At 41.4% G+C, this 15,307-nt stretch overlaps 1 protein-coding gene across 1 annotated transcript in view; it reads right to left on the bottom strand.

Annotated features, from left to right (window-relative positions):
* The window catches only part of LOC134076256 (uncharacterized), a 60,369-nt gene extending 46,883 nt beyond the window's left edge, over positions 1-13,486 (bottom strand). Inside the window, exons 1-4 of the mRNA XM_062531257.1 lie at positions 13,070-13,486; positions 11,022-11,153; positions 7,709-8,371; positions 3,781-3,912 (exon numbers count right to left, since the gene is read on the bottom strand). Coding sequence (XP_062387241.1) covers positions 3,781-3,912; positions 7,709-8,371; positions 11,022-11,153; positions 13,070-13,283 — 1,141 coding nt within the window. The 5' untranslated portion in view covers positions 13,284-13,486. The remainder of the gene's footprint in view (positions 1-3,780; positions 3,913-7,708; positions 8,372-11,021; positions 11,154-13,069) is intronic.
* Between the last annotated feature and the right edge of the window lie 1,821 nt (positions 13,487-15,307).

Below are 15,307 nucleotides of genomic sequence, written 5' to 3'. Positions count from 1 at the left end.
ATTGAAGTTGTACCTATTTTGTGTGTTTGCAACACTGACATGTTCCGTGTGCGGATATAGAGTAGAGGCTTCCAGGCTATCGTAAGCGTATGCTCCTGACTCTAAATAGGTATATAGATCTTCTTAAGTCACTTGATTTTCTGTAATACGCTAAATGCAGCCTGTAGCCTAGGCTAGCCTACTTCAGAAAACCCAGACCGGTCGTGCATCAGTTTCGCTTTTAAAACGCGACAGTGTAGCGTGAGAGGGAAAATGCCTGTTGCAGGCTATTTAATATGCAGTTTACAAGGGCATGACAGACGGGGTCCCATTGTGGGGGCACTCTACGGACCAGCGGCATCTTTAGTATCATCCAGCAATCAGTAAAAATAAGCATTGTTAAATAAAACAATTCGGCAAGATAGATTTGGCCAAAGGTGGGCCCCCTGCACCCGTGGGCCCGGAGTGACTGCCCCCACCTGCATGCGAAACAAATGTACGCTTTTACCCGAGCAGCGTAAAAAAAAAATAAAATAAATAATGAAGCGCAATATGTGGCAGCCGGTGTTGAATCCGTGGCACAGCGCCACAAAATAGTCTATGTGTGGTTCAAACACTACAAGATACAGTCCGAGGAGTTGCATCTTAATTCAGTTACCAAAAGTTGAAACTAAACACAAACTCTAATTTGGTTGCTATAGCTTTATCCCAGCTTCTAGCCGTTTATCTGCGCTGAACATTTACTCCATAGATATGAAAATGATTCATACACCATCGCTCATTTACTCCATAGATGAAAACGATTCGTAGACTGTCGCTAGCCACTCATTCACAACTCACTGACATCAGGCTCCTTTAAAGGGAAACTTCATCGATTAGCATTAAGCTTTCTATCTTTAGAAAAACAGTCATGTTTTTGAATGGTCATGCATCATTCCCTCAGTTTGCCTTGACATGGTAGAAATACAGGTTTCAATGAAACCCATGAATAAGACTTCCTGCTTTCAATCATGTAAAATTATGATTTTTACATCATTGAAAGCAGGAAGTCCAACATTGAAATCCGTATTTCAGTAAAATGTACAAAATTAAGTTATTGTGCTCATGTGAACGACCATAAACTAAGCTTTCCAACGATATGTACTGAATATCGAGGGTATTACACAAACTATCGTTAAGATAACCGCATCCAAAGTTGACATGGTTCTCCTGTCACGATACCAGAAGAGGAGAAAATCAACTTTTTAAGCAGCGTGGACAACGGGAATGACCGCAAATGTGTTGAATCTTCGCTGGGTTTAACAGTCAAGACGTATGTTTTTCCGTGAAATTAGTTCACGATATGAAACCGTAGACTGTATATACTCTCAAATTAGGCGAAAACGTTCATAAAAAATTTCAATATTTTAACCCGGATGTTTGTTTATTGTGGATTTTCTCAAAATAACGTTGTGCGCAGAGCGACTGATTTCGCTTTGAAGATTCACATATGCTGAATACTATGTCTCCAGCGGGTCTTAAAGAAGAATTTGACATCAAACCATTCCTATAGGTTATGCTAGAGGTCTGTTGTTCTTTGATTTCTCTGGTTTCATATGTATTTGTATTTTTATGATCAAAGACTTTAAGAGCTCTTGTTTCTTCTCGACTATTAACCTAATACAGTCCATGTGTTGGATTTTTTGTCCAGTAATAATATTGAAATATATATATACTGTCATTGTTGATATGGTGACTCTTGATTGTTGATAGTTTTGGGTCAAGATGTCCCTTGTTGCATCGTCTGTATTTATATATTATAATTTACTAATTGAGTGACACACCCCCTCCCACATACACCTCCCCCTGCACTTATTCTGTGTTGCACCTTGATGAAGGACCTTGGTCCGAAATGTTGTGCTAAATAAACGCGAGATTATATAAGTGTGCTGACTTTTATCATTTCTTTTCACTTCTTTTTGGTCCAGCACCTGTACTACTGAGATGTGCATGCATTCTCTTGTTTTTAAATTCATAGAGGCAGGCAGATTTTTATCTTTAAAGGCCAGTTATTTAACGGTTCCAGGATCCTCTTAGGCCTGTCGCGATATTCAATAAATCAATTAATCGCATGATAAAAAAAAAGAGCTTGATAACTTTTGCGGCCGCGATGATTTCCATTTTCATGCTTGATTGTTTTTCTCGTCTCTCTCTCTACCAAAGAGAGGATAACCACCCCGGTGCATCGGTGACCCCCCTCGGTTCTTTAGCGCAACCTAACGAGGAGTGAACCCTCCTGTCAGTCACTTGTCAGCCACATGTATCTTTCAATAACATGACGGACAACTTTACTTTCTTACATTCATTCATCAACAGGCTAGACGAGGCTATGGCGATTAGCCTAAGCACACTCAAGAGGCTTTCTGTTGTAGCTTAGTTATCACATTTTATTTTCAGTCGTCGACAGGTATGGGGGTAAAATTAGTGATAATGCTCAGTTCAGAAAATCATGCTTATAGCCAAGCTACGTTTGTTCACCATCTGAAAAAGACGCGCAATTCTGCACTCCGAGAGCTCAAGAATCAGCCAAAACAGCCGTCAGCTCTGTTTAAAATGTCGTAAGCTAATTGTCAGCTGTGATGAAATGTGTTCGTAATCAACGATATATGTCATAAACGTAGCATGCCTATGAAAAGGCTTTGCAGTAGGATTATCCGATGACCAACTTATTGCTTCAATTTGTGTTTTATGTGACGTGCAGATGCTGGGTTCATGCCGTTTTGGACAAGTTTCAAATGTTTAGCTGACTGCATAATTTATCAGCTATGATGACATTTAGCTCTGTGCATAAGGCTTAGCAACTGTCACTCTAAGCCCCCTGTTGCATGTCACGTTTCAATTTGTGAACTGGCCCTCAAATCCCACCTCATGGAACAGACGCAACACTTAGTAGAGACTGAGAGTCCATTGTATTGATTGTTTTTGGTTGTTTTGTTCATTTATTGTGGATATTTAAAACATATCTTCCCATTCCAGTTCCATATTGTTTAGAAATACAAGTTATTGGTCTTTGAAAAGGTGTACCTGCATTATTATGCCTTTATCATTATACAGTATTAGATAAAAATGGTTTTCAGAACGGCAATATTATAGTTTATCGCAATAATTTCTGGGACAATTTATCGTCCAGCAAAATTTGTTATCGTGACAGGCCTAGATCCTCTGCATACAAAATACACACATAATAAAACTCAAAACACACACTCACCCACACACACACACGACACACGCAGTCAGAAAATAGCGCACCACAAATCTCTGAATACATTACTTTTAAGATTTGTGAGATAGGGGTACCAGAAAGGACTTACTTCCCAGTTGATAATCTGTTACATCCTCTTCTTTCTTCTCTTTATTCTCCTGTTTAGTATGTGTTTCATTGCAGGTGACGTTGGACTCTGTGACGTCTGTTTCAGTTTTACAGTGAAGCTCTGCAAACGGCTTTTCTTCTTCATCTTGACATGGAATCTTATGACCATATTTCTCCTCTTTCACCATCACACTCGGACCAAACTCGTCATTTTCCACATCATTCATGGCTTCTGGTCTCTTACTCGTCTCGGGTTGTTCTACATCTCGGCTGGACGGCACGAAAATGCCACCTTGATCAAAGTGGGGAATGAAAGAAAAAGTTTGAGAACCACTGATCTAAGTTCTGCCCAATTAACACAGTCAGTGTGTGTGTGTGTGTGTGTGTGTGTGTGTGTGTGTGTGTGTGTGTGTGTGTGTGTGTGTGTGTGTGTGTGGTTTCTGGTCTCTTACTGGTCTCGGGTTGTTCTGCATCTCCGTTGGTCTGTATCTGCATCTCCTCCTCCTTCACTCGTCGTCCTTGTGGTCTGCAGCAGTCCACCAGCACCACTGATACCCTCTTCATCTGGGCCAGAGACACGGGGTCTGTAGGGAACAGGTCGGTTAAGGAGCTGTTTATTGTAGTGCACTGTTTTCTTTGGAATGCTGACGTGGCAGAGGAGGAAGAAACACAACATGAGTGAGCAAGTTACCACAGTTCCTACGGTAAACTAATCAAAGTTATACAACAGTTAGGTCCGGTCGAACGATTTAGCAATAGGCCTATCTGATTGGACGAGACGCGTTCTGTCAGTGGTGATATTAAGCAATATCACCACTGGTGACTCTTCATAGCTAATAATCACTCCGCCAATGTATCCAGAGACGGTTGATTCTTCGCTTTGATTTAACCAGAGACAGCATTCCATGTTCTTTGATTTAACAGTTGCATAGCAACCACACGCTTTCTGAGCTAGGCCTACTTCGCATAGAGGAGGAACTGGGCTAAAAACAAACAATGGCAAATAATAAATTAGCCGTCCTAAAAATGCACTCTGGTATCTTTTTGTGTTGGCAATGGAACTGTTGCATAAAAGGCCAACACCACTCCCACTCGTGCGATAACGCTTAATTAGCGGTTCTAAAACTCTGGGGCGCAGAGACATGCCAGGTGGGGAGCGAGCTGACTCACAAAACACCAATTTGAGTCGTCTTAAAAAGAGCTGAAGGGTGCTACACTTGTCTTATGCAAATCTTTCTTGGGCAAAATGCACCATTGGGATCTATTGAGAAATGTGTTTTGTTTTGTATAGACTAACCACAGCTGGCACTAAAAACACTGAATCACTGAAATTGCAAGGGTAGGGACAAAACATATTGATCTCAATGGTGCATGTATTGTACATTGTTTGATTATTTTCTGTCACTTTAATAGTTAAATTGTGTACATTACACACAGAAAGCTAGCTTCACTTGCTTAGTCATCTTTGCTTTGTAAAGCTATTTTTTGACAAAAATGTCATTACCAGCACATTTCATCAGTGCTTTGTCATCACCGCCGCAAAATGTCATTACCAGAACTGCAGTGTCATTACCATCACAATACACATTTTTGGCAATAAATGATGTATAAATTACAAAATATCAAACTATTATGTATTTTTGACAATGTTGGACAGTCTAGATGATCACTGTATTAGTTTACTATCAGTGATTTGTCATTATCACATCAAACTGTCATTACCAGGGCTGCAGTGTCATCACCATCACATAAATATTTTTGCCAATAAATTAGGTACAAATTACAAAAATATCCAACAATTATATTTTTTGACAATGTTTGACAGTCTAAATGATCACTGTATTAAAAAAGTTTTGATTTATGGCATTTCCTTAAAATAAACTTATATTCAAAACTAGGGTAGATTGATGAATCGGAAATGTAGATACTTAAATGACTATAATTCATCTTGCAAGTAAAAAACAACAATACCATTGAGCTAAAGATGAAATAGATTTAATTAGAAACCAGAAAATGTTTACTGATTACTTATCCGAGAAAGTAATCCCGTTACTTTACTGATTACTTTTTTCCAAAAGGAAATAGTTACTTTACAAATTACTTTACTTAGTTACTTTTCAAAAACACACAAGCTAGGCTCCGCAACCTGAATATGCATAAAGCATAGGGTGGTCCTTATTTTTCAACTTTTAAAATGTCATGCTCTCAATATATAAAAAAAACAAATGGGCAACATTTTATCAAAATTAATCAATATTTAGAGGTTGCTCAAGACCTTTAAAGTTTAACACATTTGCGTATTATGGGATATGCCATAAAGCAACTGGAAACACTTGACAAATATGACAAATGGCAGAAACTGAAGTGGCAAGAGAAAAACAGGAAAAGTAGCAAAAAAACAAGACTCAGCAGTCCAATGTAGAGGCCTTCATAGACGAGTTAGGAGACCTGTTTGATATTGCACATTGAGATGCACTCATTCTTAACAGGCAACATTAGGGGCAACGGCAGCCTAATGGTTAGGGTTTCGGGCTTGTAACCGGAGGGTTGCCGGTTCGATCCCCGACAGTAGCAAAAAACTGGGCGGGGGCAGTGGCAGTGGTTGAGCACAGCTCTCCCATCCACGGCTGAAGTGCCACCTAGTCCCTCACTGCTCCGCAGAGTTAGGGAGAAAGAAGAATCCAGAAGAAACCAGAGACCAGAGAGAAAAAGGACATTGTGGGTGTATGGGCATAGTTGATACTTGCATAGTTTGCACTTAATGCAAAAGAAAAATGTAGAACACAACAGGCTACAACAAGCACAACGAGAGGAGCAATTGATGAATTAAATACTAACATTAACTGCTTCTGAAGATAGTACTGATTACTGATGAGTGATGTGAAATATGCTGTGAACAATCTGCAGGATGGACCTTCTACTTTCAAAACTACAAAAACAGCCTGAAAGAGCATTGTTAGCCCTGAGCTGGCTGCTATGATGGATATAACCAAGTTTTCTGATTGAAATATTCAAAGGCCTTGAGCAACCTCTAGATATTGTAGGAATGGTTTAAAATTTTGCACCGTGTGTTTTTATTGATATACGAACACATTTAGGGGGTGAGAGTTGAACATTTCCCCAATTTTTTTTTTACCCCATATAAGGACCACCCTAATAAAGCAATTAACCTTTCAGCCTAATTCCATTCTTTCTGCATATTCCATCCTATAAAATAGAATCAAATGCAGTGTTGCATTAGACGAGATCTGTGAACTATGAACTGCATGCAACACATTTGTAAATAAAGAACGTGAATTCGTTCAGATCATGTGAAATGAGCAAAGAGCATCACTGCTGAGCAGTTAACCTGCATGTCACACTCCAGTCTTTCATCGATGCTGCGGATATAACAGAATACATGCTGCATTGTTGCAACAACATTCGGAACAGGCGCGCTGTCGGTGGTAAAACAAAAACAGTAAGCCCGGAGACAGCAGCCGCATTCTGCCCACCCCTCACTCATTATAATTATAATTAACCGAAGGCTACTGCAGGGGTTATGTCTGAAAGCGAGTACAGCGAACATAGATGACACTGGCTCTACCTATTATTTACGGACATTTTACTCATTGTCTCGCAAAGACTCCGACGGTACAAACTTAACCCTGTCCACCGAAAACAAGTTTGAACGTCAACGACCTCAATTTTGAATTTGAAAAGACATTTGAGTTGAAGCATCAGTCCAGGGTGAAAGCTAGGGGAAAGCACAAGTCATCGAATTAAATGAAAGTAGAAAGAAGAATAAAATTGAAGTAAAGATAAGCAAAAGAAGTCCAAGTCCCGAACTATGGGAAAAGTTTAGGAAAACCCCCTCATGTAGGCTATTAAATGCAGCATGGTCATGTTCTCTCCCTCACTCTGTTGTCTCGTCTGTTGTTTACATCTCTCGCAATGTGTTGCACGTTACACTGATTGTCACCACAGTCTCACAAAGCAATTAAAATCACAGTTTAGTAACGCAGTAACGCAGCCGGCTTGCAGGAAAGTAACAGTAATCTAATTACTGATTTTGCAATTGTAAACCCTTACTTTACTCGTTACTTGAAAAAAGTAATCGGATTACTGCCCATCACTGCTCCTTAACCCTTAAAAGACTCCGCTTAGGCAACCTTGGCAAATGACTGATTCCGTCTGACTTAAAGAGCATTCATACCAGGAACGATAACTATAATTATAACCATAACGATAAAAAGCGTCCACACTGAAAGGCCTGAAACTTTGCAACAGATGTGGCAACAAACACGGTTTCCTGTGGTTGATATGGATAACATACTGTTTCTCTTAAACATGGTTAAAACATGGGATTCACATCTAAAAGGGAGATCTGAGAGGACTTACTTTCCAGCAGATAATCGTGCTTATCCTCGTCTTTCTTCACTTCAGTCTTCACTATCTGTAGCGTGTCATCGATAGAGTCTGAGACGTCTGTTTCACTTCTACAGTGGAGCTCTGCAAAAGGCTTTTCTTCATCTTTATCTTCACCAATCATACGACCATATTCCTCGTCATTTGTATCTCCTTTCACCAGCTGTCTCCGGCCAACTGGGTTCACACCTATGTGTGCAAGCATGTGGCCTGAAAGATTCTTCTCTCCTATGTGCACACGCATGTGCTGTGAAAGACGGTATCTGCGTGAAAAACCTTTCCCACATTGAGTACAATTATGACTCTTCTCTCTTGTGTGTACAATCATGTGGCGTGAAAGATGGTGTCTACATGAAAAACCTTTCCCACACTGGATACATTTATGACTCTTCTCTCCTGTGTGTACAAGCATGTGGCGTGAAAGACGGTATCTGCGTGAAAAAACTTTTCCACACTGAGTGCATCTATGACTCTTCTCTCCTGTGTGTACAAGCATGTGGCGTGAAAGATGGTTTCTGTATGAAAAAGCTTTTCCACACTGAGTGCATCTATGAGGCCTGTCTCCTGTCTCCAGGTTGAGGTCATCGTTGTCTCCATGGAGCTTCTGTTGCGTTACATGTTGATGTTCAGAAACACCTAGAGGAGATCCCACAGAAACTTAGAATGACAGATTTAATGACAAACAGATACAGCATGTCTAACACAGAAATTATCACATGCACTGACAAAATTTACCCATCTATTTAACATATTTTGATTTATTGAACTGTTGCAGTGATAAAGACAAAGCATATCTGATAGTTATTTATTAGTTATGGAGTTAGATAACACTGCATTTCCACCAAACATATCACCACGTGAAATATGCCTCCTGAGATTTTGCCCAGGAGGCGTGGTCACACACCTAGCGTTTCGGCTGAGTGACAGGCAGGATACGTTCATTGAAAACAGTGGTCAATGAGCTAGCTCAAATGGTTAGCGTTGTGGCTAGTAAGTGAGACAAACCAGTGCTTCAGATTATTTACAGTGGTTTATTTAGTCCAAGTATGTTCAAGTTGCATACAAACAACAATCTGTTTTAAAGGGATTGTTCTGCCTCATGTGTTAACTTTGTGTTCAGTGACTGTAATTCCATGTTTTAGGAAGATTTAATGGTCCACTTCTGCCACCTCGTGGCGTAAATTGGTAACTTGGTTGTGTTTACAAATGCGTGTCTGTATCTGATGATGTCATATGCCTTGGACGTTATCATTAGAGTCTTCACACTGGTTAGATTAGAAAGCGTGGTGCTCCGCACTTCTTGTTTATGTCTTCAAGCTTCAAGTTGGCCTTCGAAAGCATCGTTGGTATGTGTAAATATATGTTTATGAGACTATGTTCATTTAAGCAAACTTGTAAAGGAATTAGCATAAGACCTGGCTATATGTTCAGGTTAGCTTTCTGGTGTCGCTGACATTAGCTTGCTATTTTCTATTAGCTGTAATTTCTTATATTGAAATGTTGTACTTTCATTTCTCAGTTTTACCCTCCTTCAACAACTTCATAAAGACTGAATTGGAACATGTCGTCTGCGTGGTTTGTTTTTGGAGAGGAGTTATCTATCTATCTGTCGACCCTGGCAAGGCGCTGGGGGTAGAGGGCAGAACAGGGATATTGTGGAAGCTTGAGAAAATTTCATTGTGAAACTCTCTCATCTAGTGGTTAGGGATTATATTGCAACCTATTAAAACTACGGTAGCCATTGCACATCATAAACATAACATCCAATTCTCACCAAAGATCTGCAACGAGACATAACTGTTGCAGAGGTGTGAATTAATTCTTCATTGCCTGCAGTTGCAAGCCGTCGCAAAGCATTCATTACCTAGTCGCAGTCGCAAGGTTTTAGAAAAGCTCATCTCGTTGCGAATCTATCAAGATGATGGACCTAGTTCCAGTCAAACTTTTCTCTATTGTCGTTGCTTGTGTGTGATGCCAATAAAACACACTTTCGAACACGTAATAAATCATTTAATTTTACCTATTAACCGAGCTATCTAGCTAACGTTACCACAGTAACGGGAAGTTAATGGGAATGGCTAGCCATAGCTGTGCTATGTTATGTTGTGCTCAGCTGTTTGCTGATTTTAAATCTCCCCATTGTGGGTCGCACAACTCGCGTCGCCAATCTCACAGAAAAGCCGGCACATTGACAGATACCATGCCATTCAAACTGCAGTAAAGCCGGCAATAAGTGTACCCCCAGAGGAGGACTATTCTCGGCGTAAACTGCCGATATGCCGCCTCCAGTGTGAAAGCTCGGGCTGAGCCGCAAAAAAGACGACAAATTTGCAGCTTGCTGTGCAGTGTGAAAGCACCTTATGTGTCGCTCCTTAACCCTTAAAAGGCTCCGCTTAGGCAACCTTGGCAAATGACTGATTTTATCTGACTTAAAGAGCATTCATACCAGGAACGATAACTATAACTATAACCATAACGATAAAAAGCGTCCACACTGAATTGCCTGATACTTTGCAACAGATGTGGCTAGTGCTGTGCGATACTACGGTATATATCGTTGTATGACAGAAAAATGTCTATCGTACGATACAGTCCTCTACCGTTTATATCGTAATTTTAACGTGCGTGGCTGTGACTGCTCAGACAATTTAACTGCAGGTGCGTTGCCGCTTCTCGCAGCGGGCAACGTAAACTTAATTTACTGACTCGGGATGGGTGGCCAGGCAAATGAACGCAGGCAGCTAATAGTAAACCATTACATGCAGGACCATGCAGGATCATCCAGACTACTTGTGGTGAATTTACTGCATACTATTCCTACTTATGCATCATCCTGCAAAATCCGAGCCTCTTATTTAGTTCAAGATATTTTAGTTCTTGAGCAATGAGCTTGTGAACTTTGACAAAAAAAAGAGGCAGAACAAAAATGACACCTCCCTCCCCCCCGTAAAACTGTCTGTAACTTGGAAAGTATTGATCTTAGCACAAAGAAAATGTACAAAGTGTCTCCTGGGTAACATAGGTACACATAGTATTTTTTTCAGATTTTTTGAGACGCAAGTGCGTGCACTCTGGTTGAACTGACATGGAATGACCCATCAATAAATTTGACCATTTAAAGCTTGACCTAATACTGTACTTTCTTAGAGTGATGGGGGACAGGTGGGGCTCGAAAAGGCCCCCATGATCAAAGTGGGGAGTGAAAGAAAAAGTTTGAGAACCACTGATCTAAGTTCTGCCCAATTAACACAGTCAGTGTGTGTGTGTGTGGTTTCTGGTCTCTTACTGGTCTCGGGTTGTTGTGCATCTCCGTTGGTCTGCGTCTGCATCTCCTCCTCCTTCCCTCGTCGTCCTTGTGGTCTGCAGCAGTCCACCAGCACCACTGATACCCTCTTCAACTGGGCCAGAGACACGGGGTCTGTAGGGAACAGGTCGGTTTACTGAGGACTCTGGTACACATGTTTGAGCAGTAGACTAGACGGTGTATGCCAAATGTCATGCCATCAACACCTTTTAGCCTAGATGACGTAGCAATGATTATATGCCAATCACTCAGCAGGGTATATGAAGAAAAGTGTTTTGTGTTTAGACAATAATGGCAAAATAGTGGTAGCCTGGCACGCCCTCCCAGTGACGTAACGCCTTCAGGCTGTTTCTGTCGCTGGTCTGGTCCAAAGCCATCGACATCTCAAAGTTGCGACACTACCATTGACTCCCGTGTACAAACAATGGCGGCACATCCGGGAACTATTCCATTGAGAATGAATGAATATCTCAGGTGTTACAATAAGACTTTTCTACATGACTTATAGTCGTGTGCATAATAATGCATTTTCATTGAGTAATATGTATGTGGAAATGCAGTTTATAGTAATTTTCATCGAGTATTTACCATAAATATTAATGCGATCGCTGCTGTCAATCCCGTAGTAAACCAGGGACCGAGGGAACTACCAGAGCCCGTCTACGGAGAGCCTTGCCACTCGCTATTAAGTCCCATTGTAACGACTTTTGGTTGCAGTTCCACCAAAATTCCACTGGGGGCGGTCGCCTGAGTGCAGAATGAATGGGAGCCTATGGAGCTAGACGGCTAAAGTTGGCTCTTTCACCCAATTGTCGTTGAGAGATCTCAGATTTGATTGTAGTTTTTGCAAGTTCAACATTGGTTATAGGTCAAAAGTTGAATGAACGAGTACTTATGTCCTTCCGATTTCTTACAGGTTGAGTTGTTGTTGCCCATACCACGCTAGCATTCTGCTAATGAAGCTTGAGTGTATGACGTCATTTACATTTTAAAAGACGTTTTAAAGCAAACAAGTGACTCTAAAAAATCAAACACCACGCAATACGCAATTTCTTTGCATCCCCTTTCGAAAACAACATTCAAATTCATTGACAAAAAATTATATTTTGAGAAAAGCGGATTTTGAGGGGTATTGCTCCATAGACCGCCATGCATTCTGCACTCCAAATGTAGCGCCTCTAATGGAACCAGCGTGGAACTGCAACCATTTCAAAACCGGAAGTATAACGACAGTGGCAGTTCTCCCCTTATTAGACATTCTCTGGAACTACTGAGTCTACCCACTAACCACGTGACCGCTCTAATCTGGCTTTAACATGGAAGTCAACGGCTGTCGCAACTTTGAGATATCGATGGCTTTGGTCTGGTCAACTGCTAACCGGGAAGGATTTCTGAGTTCCCGAAATCTGCGGAACTGCCCCCTTTGGTCGAGAACCAATCAACGTTGAGCAGCTCTTACGGCTCTGGGTAGAGGCGTGTTCAAGGCAGCGGAAAGAGTGTTGTTATTGGTTTAAACTCGGCAAACCGCATTCTGACATCGACCAGTAGCAAATCGAGGCACTTAAAGGAGGCGGGTCAACCAGCGCTTGGAGAAACCGTGTTAGCAGCACAGGCTGTTGGTCAGACTAAAGTCTTGCAGAGCCTTTGAAAGTCGATGGTAATCAGGCTAAAATAGTGGGGCATTTGTAGGCAATCACTGATGACCGATATAGGGGGGACAGAAGGTTGTTAGATATTTGGCTTTTGCCTCGACTGCACCCTGCCTCTTAAATCAACAGCATGCACTGCATGTCAATGTTGCAGGAAAGCATTGCATACACATTTATTTCGTTTAAATCAAGACTAGGCTATGTGAAGTACTAGCCTGTGCGTTTTAAAATCGTCTTCATAGCCTACACAATACTATGAGTGGACTGATAATTGGGTTTAGGTCTTGCTTCGCATCTGCTAAAATGTCATGTCATACCTTGCCAACCCACACAGAACGCAAATAATAGTAACTGGCTGAAGCGAACCCTCCAAATACTGACCCTGTTGTCTCCCACCCCTGCTGTCTGAGGACTTGCTCTCCAGCAGATACTCGTGCTCATCCTCTTCTTTCTTCGAATCACTCGCCATTGTTGTCTGTGTCGTTTCATTGTACATGACGTTGGACTCTGCAATGTCCGTTTCAGTTTCAGTAAAGCGCTTTTCTTCTTCATCTAGACGTGTAATCATATCACCATTTTCCTCTTCTTCCTTCATAATCACAGCCAGGCCAAACGGGTGTGCTTCAGCAGAGAATGTCTTCAGTCACTTCTTAGTCCGCCAAAGACGATCTCATCCGATCCGAAGTTATATAGAATTACACATAGCTTAAGCCTACCTCAAGCAACAGTGCTACGCATACATTAAGTTTCAAACAGTATTTATTTCCGCGAAATGTAGCATTGCTGAACGAACGAAGCGATCCCCTGTAGTTCCAGTAGCCTATGTTTGTGAAATTCCTTCGTTGGCAGACCAAGCACACAATGCAATAGTGCCACCGCCTGGATTGGAGTTGGACTGCATACATTGGAAAACTCATGCAGTTTTTATAAATGCAGATACTTACAGGTGAATCCCACTTCTATTAGGTTTGACAATTATTTTCCTTTATTATTCAAAAGTTATGAAAGCTAAGAATGCTATGCACGGCTGGAACAGAACACAGTCTGATTTACTATCCAAGCCCTAGTATATGTTTATTTATGTGTGTTTGTTGTTTGTTTGTTTTTTTAACCTGATGATCAGTAGGCTACATGGATATCTTACAGTATGTATATTTTTGAGCCATGTTTATTGTACATGCAGAATTACTACTACTACTACTACTAATAATAATAATAATAATAAAAAAAGACTCAGTTAGGCTACATGTTTGTGTCAATTTCACCATATAGAACCCTGACAGAACAGAAGGGGGCAGGCGAGTTCCCGGAAGATGAAACACCCATGGAGCTGAAGAGTTTTAGAGTTTATACGTCCTCCCTCGCTTCTCGGGCCTCGATCCTTACTAATCTATATAAAGAATGATGGGGCGTTAACAATGATAGTCTATTCCTTCGTCTATCTTTCTTTATGTAGATCAGTGAGGATCGAGGCAAGGAGCGAGGGAGGACGTATAAACTACAAATGAGAGGCCCCCCCAGTCTTCCAGCCTGCTAACAATCTTCCCCCTCAAAACGGAGGTGAAATGACTTCCCCACATCATCAGCTTTCTGAAGATGTACAGTAGTTTACATTGCTTTATACCACTGCTTGGTCAAATTTCCGATTGTGATGCGCTATTTGGAACGTGCATTATTTTTCTATAAATGCACGGCTATGAAGTAGTTCCCTTCTTTTGGGCTTATTACACTTGAATATTAATTCGCCAATTTGAATGTAACGGTAAAAACAGCAATGTTGTATCTAAGACAGCGGCAATATAAACGAAAATGATAGTAGCAGTGGTATAAGTGGGATAATCAACTCCGCGCCGTGCGTTTCTAGGAAAATAATGCACTTATCCAAGTGTAAAGTCCCCTCCGCCTGCGGCGTCGGGTCCTTATTACTAGCCTGACTCTTGCCAGACCCTTGTAGTTCCGCCATGCTCCACCAGAGGCGTTTCGCTGAGCTCCACACAAGGGTCTGGGCTCGAGGGCAGGGGGTCAGGATTTGACGGATTAGCTTCGCCGATTAGCAAGGCATTTCCTCGTCGCCATTTTTCAGAAATACATCATGTCCGGTGCCATTTCTCCCGATTTCTCCACATGCTGATTGGTGACTGTTCCACTCTCAGCTCATGCACGAGTTTAGTGTGGGCACGAGCTCTCCTTCTGTACCTTACGTCAGTCAGTAACCTGGCACTTAAAGGGATAATCCGGAGTGAAATGCACTTTAGATCAATTTTTCGGACTATTGGGAGTACATACGTTGAGTTGACACCAAAATCATGTCATTCGGATGTATTTTGAGAAAGTTCGAGTTCACCGTTTTTAGCCAAAACTCGTTAGCCTGAAAGTGACCGGGGCAGGTCCTTTCGCCACTACAAAACGCTATTTTTATACCTCTTCTACTGTTCCAAACAACACTACACTTACGTGGTAGTGAGTAGAGGGTCCCTAAAGCCAAACCGAAGTATCCCCACGTCTTTATGTGGTCGGATAGAGAGTCCAGAATGAATTTAATCGAGTCAGTACCTTCCGGAAATGCCGCTGCGGCAGCTGCGCAACGCTTCAACAACACTTTACTAACATTTCCGGAAA

Source organism: Sardina pilchardus, chromosome 1 (assembly GCF_963854185.1).
Source record: "Sardina pilchardus chromosome 1, fSarPil1.1, whole genome shotgun sequence".
Classification (NCBI taxonomy): domain Eukaryota; kingdom Metazoa; phylum Chordata; class Actinopteri; order Clupeiformes; family Clupeidae; genus Sardina; species Sardina pilchardus.
The sequence above is the reverse complement of the archived record's forward strand: the minus strand, read 5'-3'. Positions and strand labels throughout refer to the sequence as shown.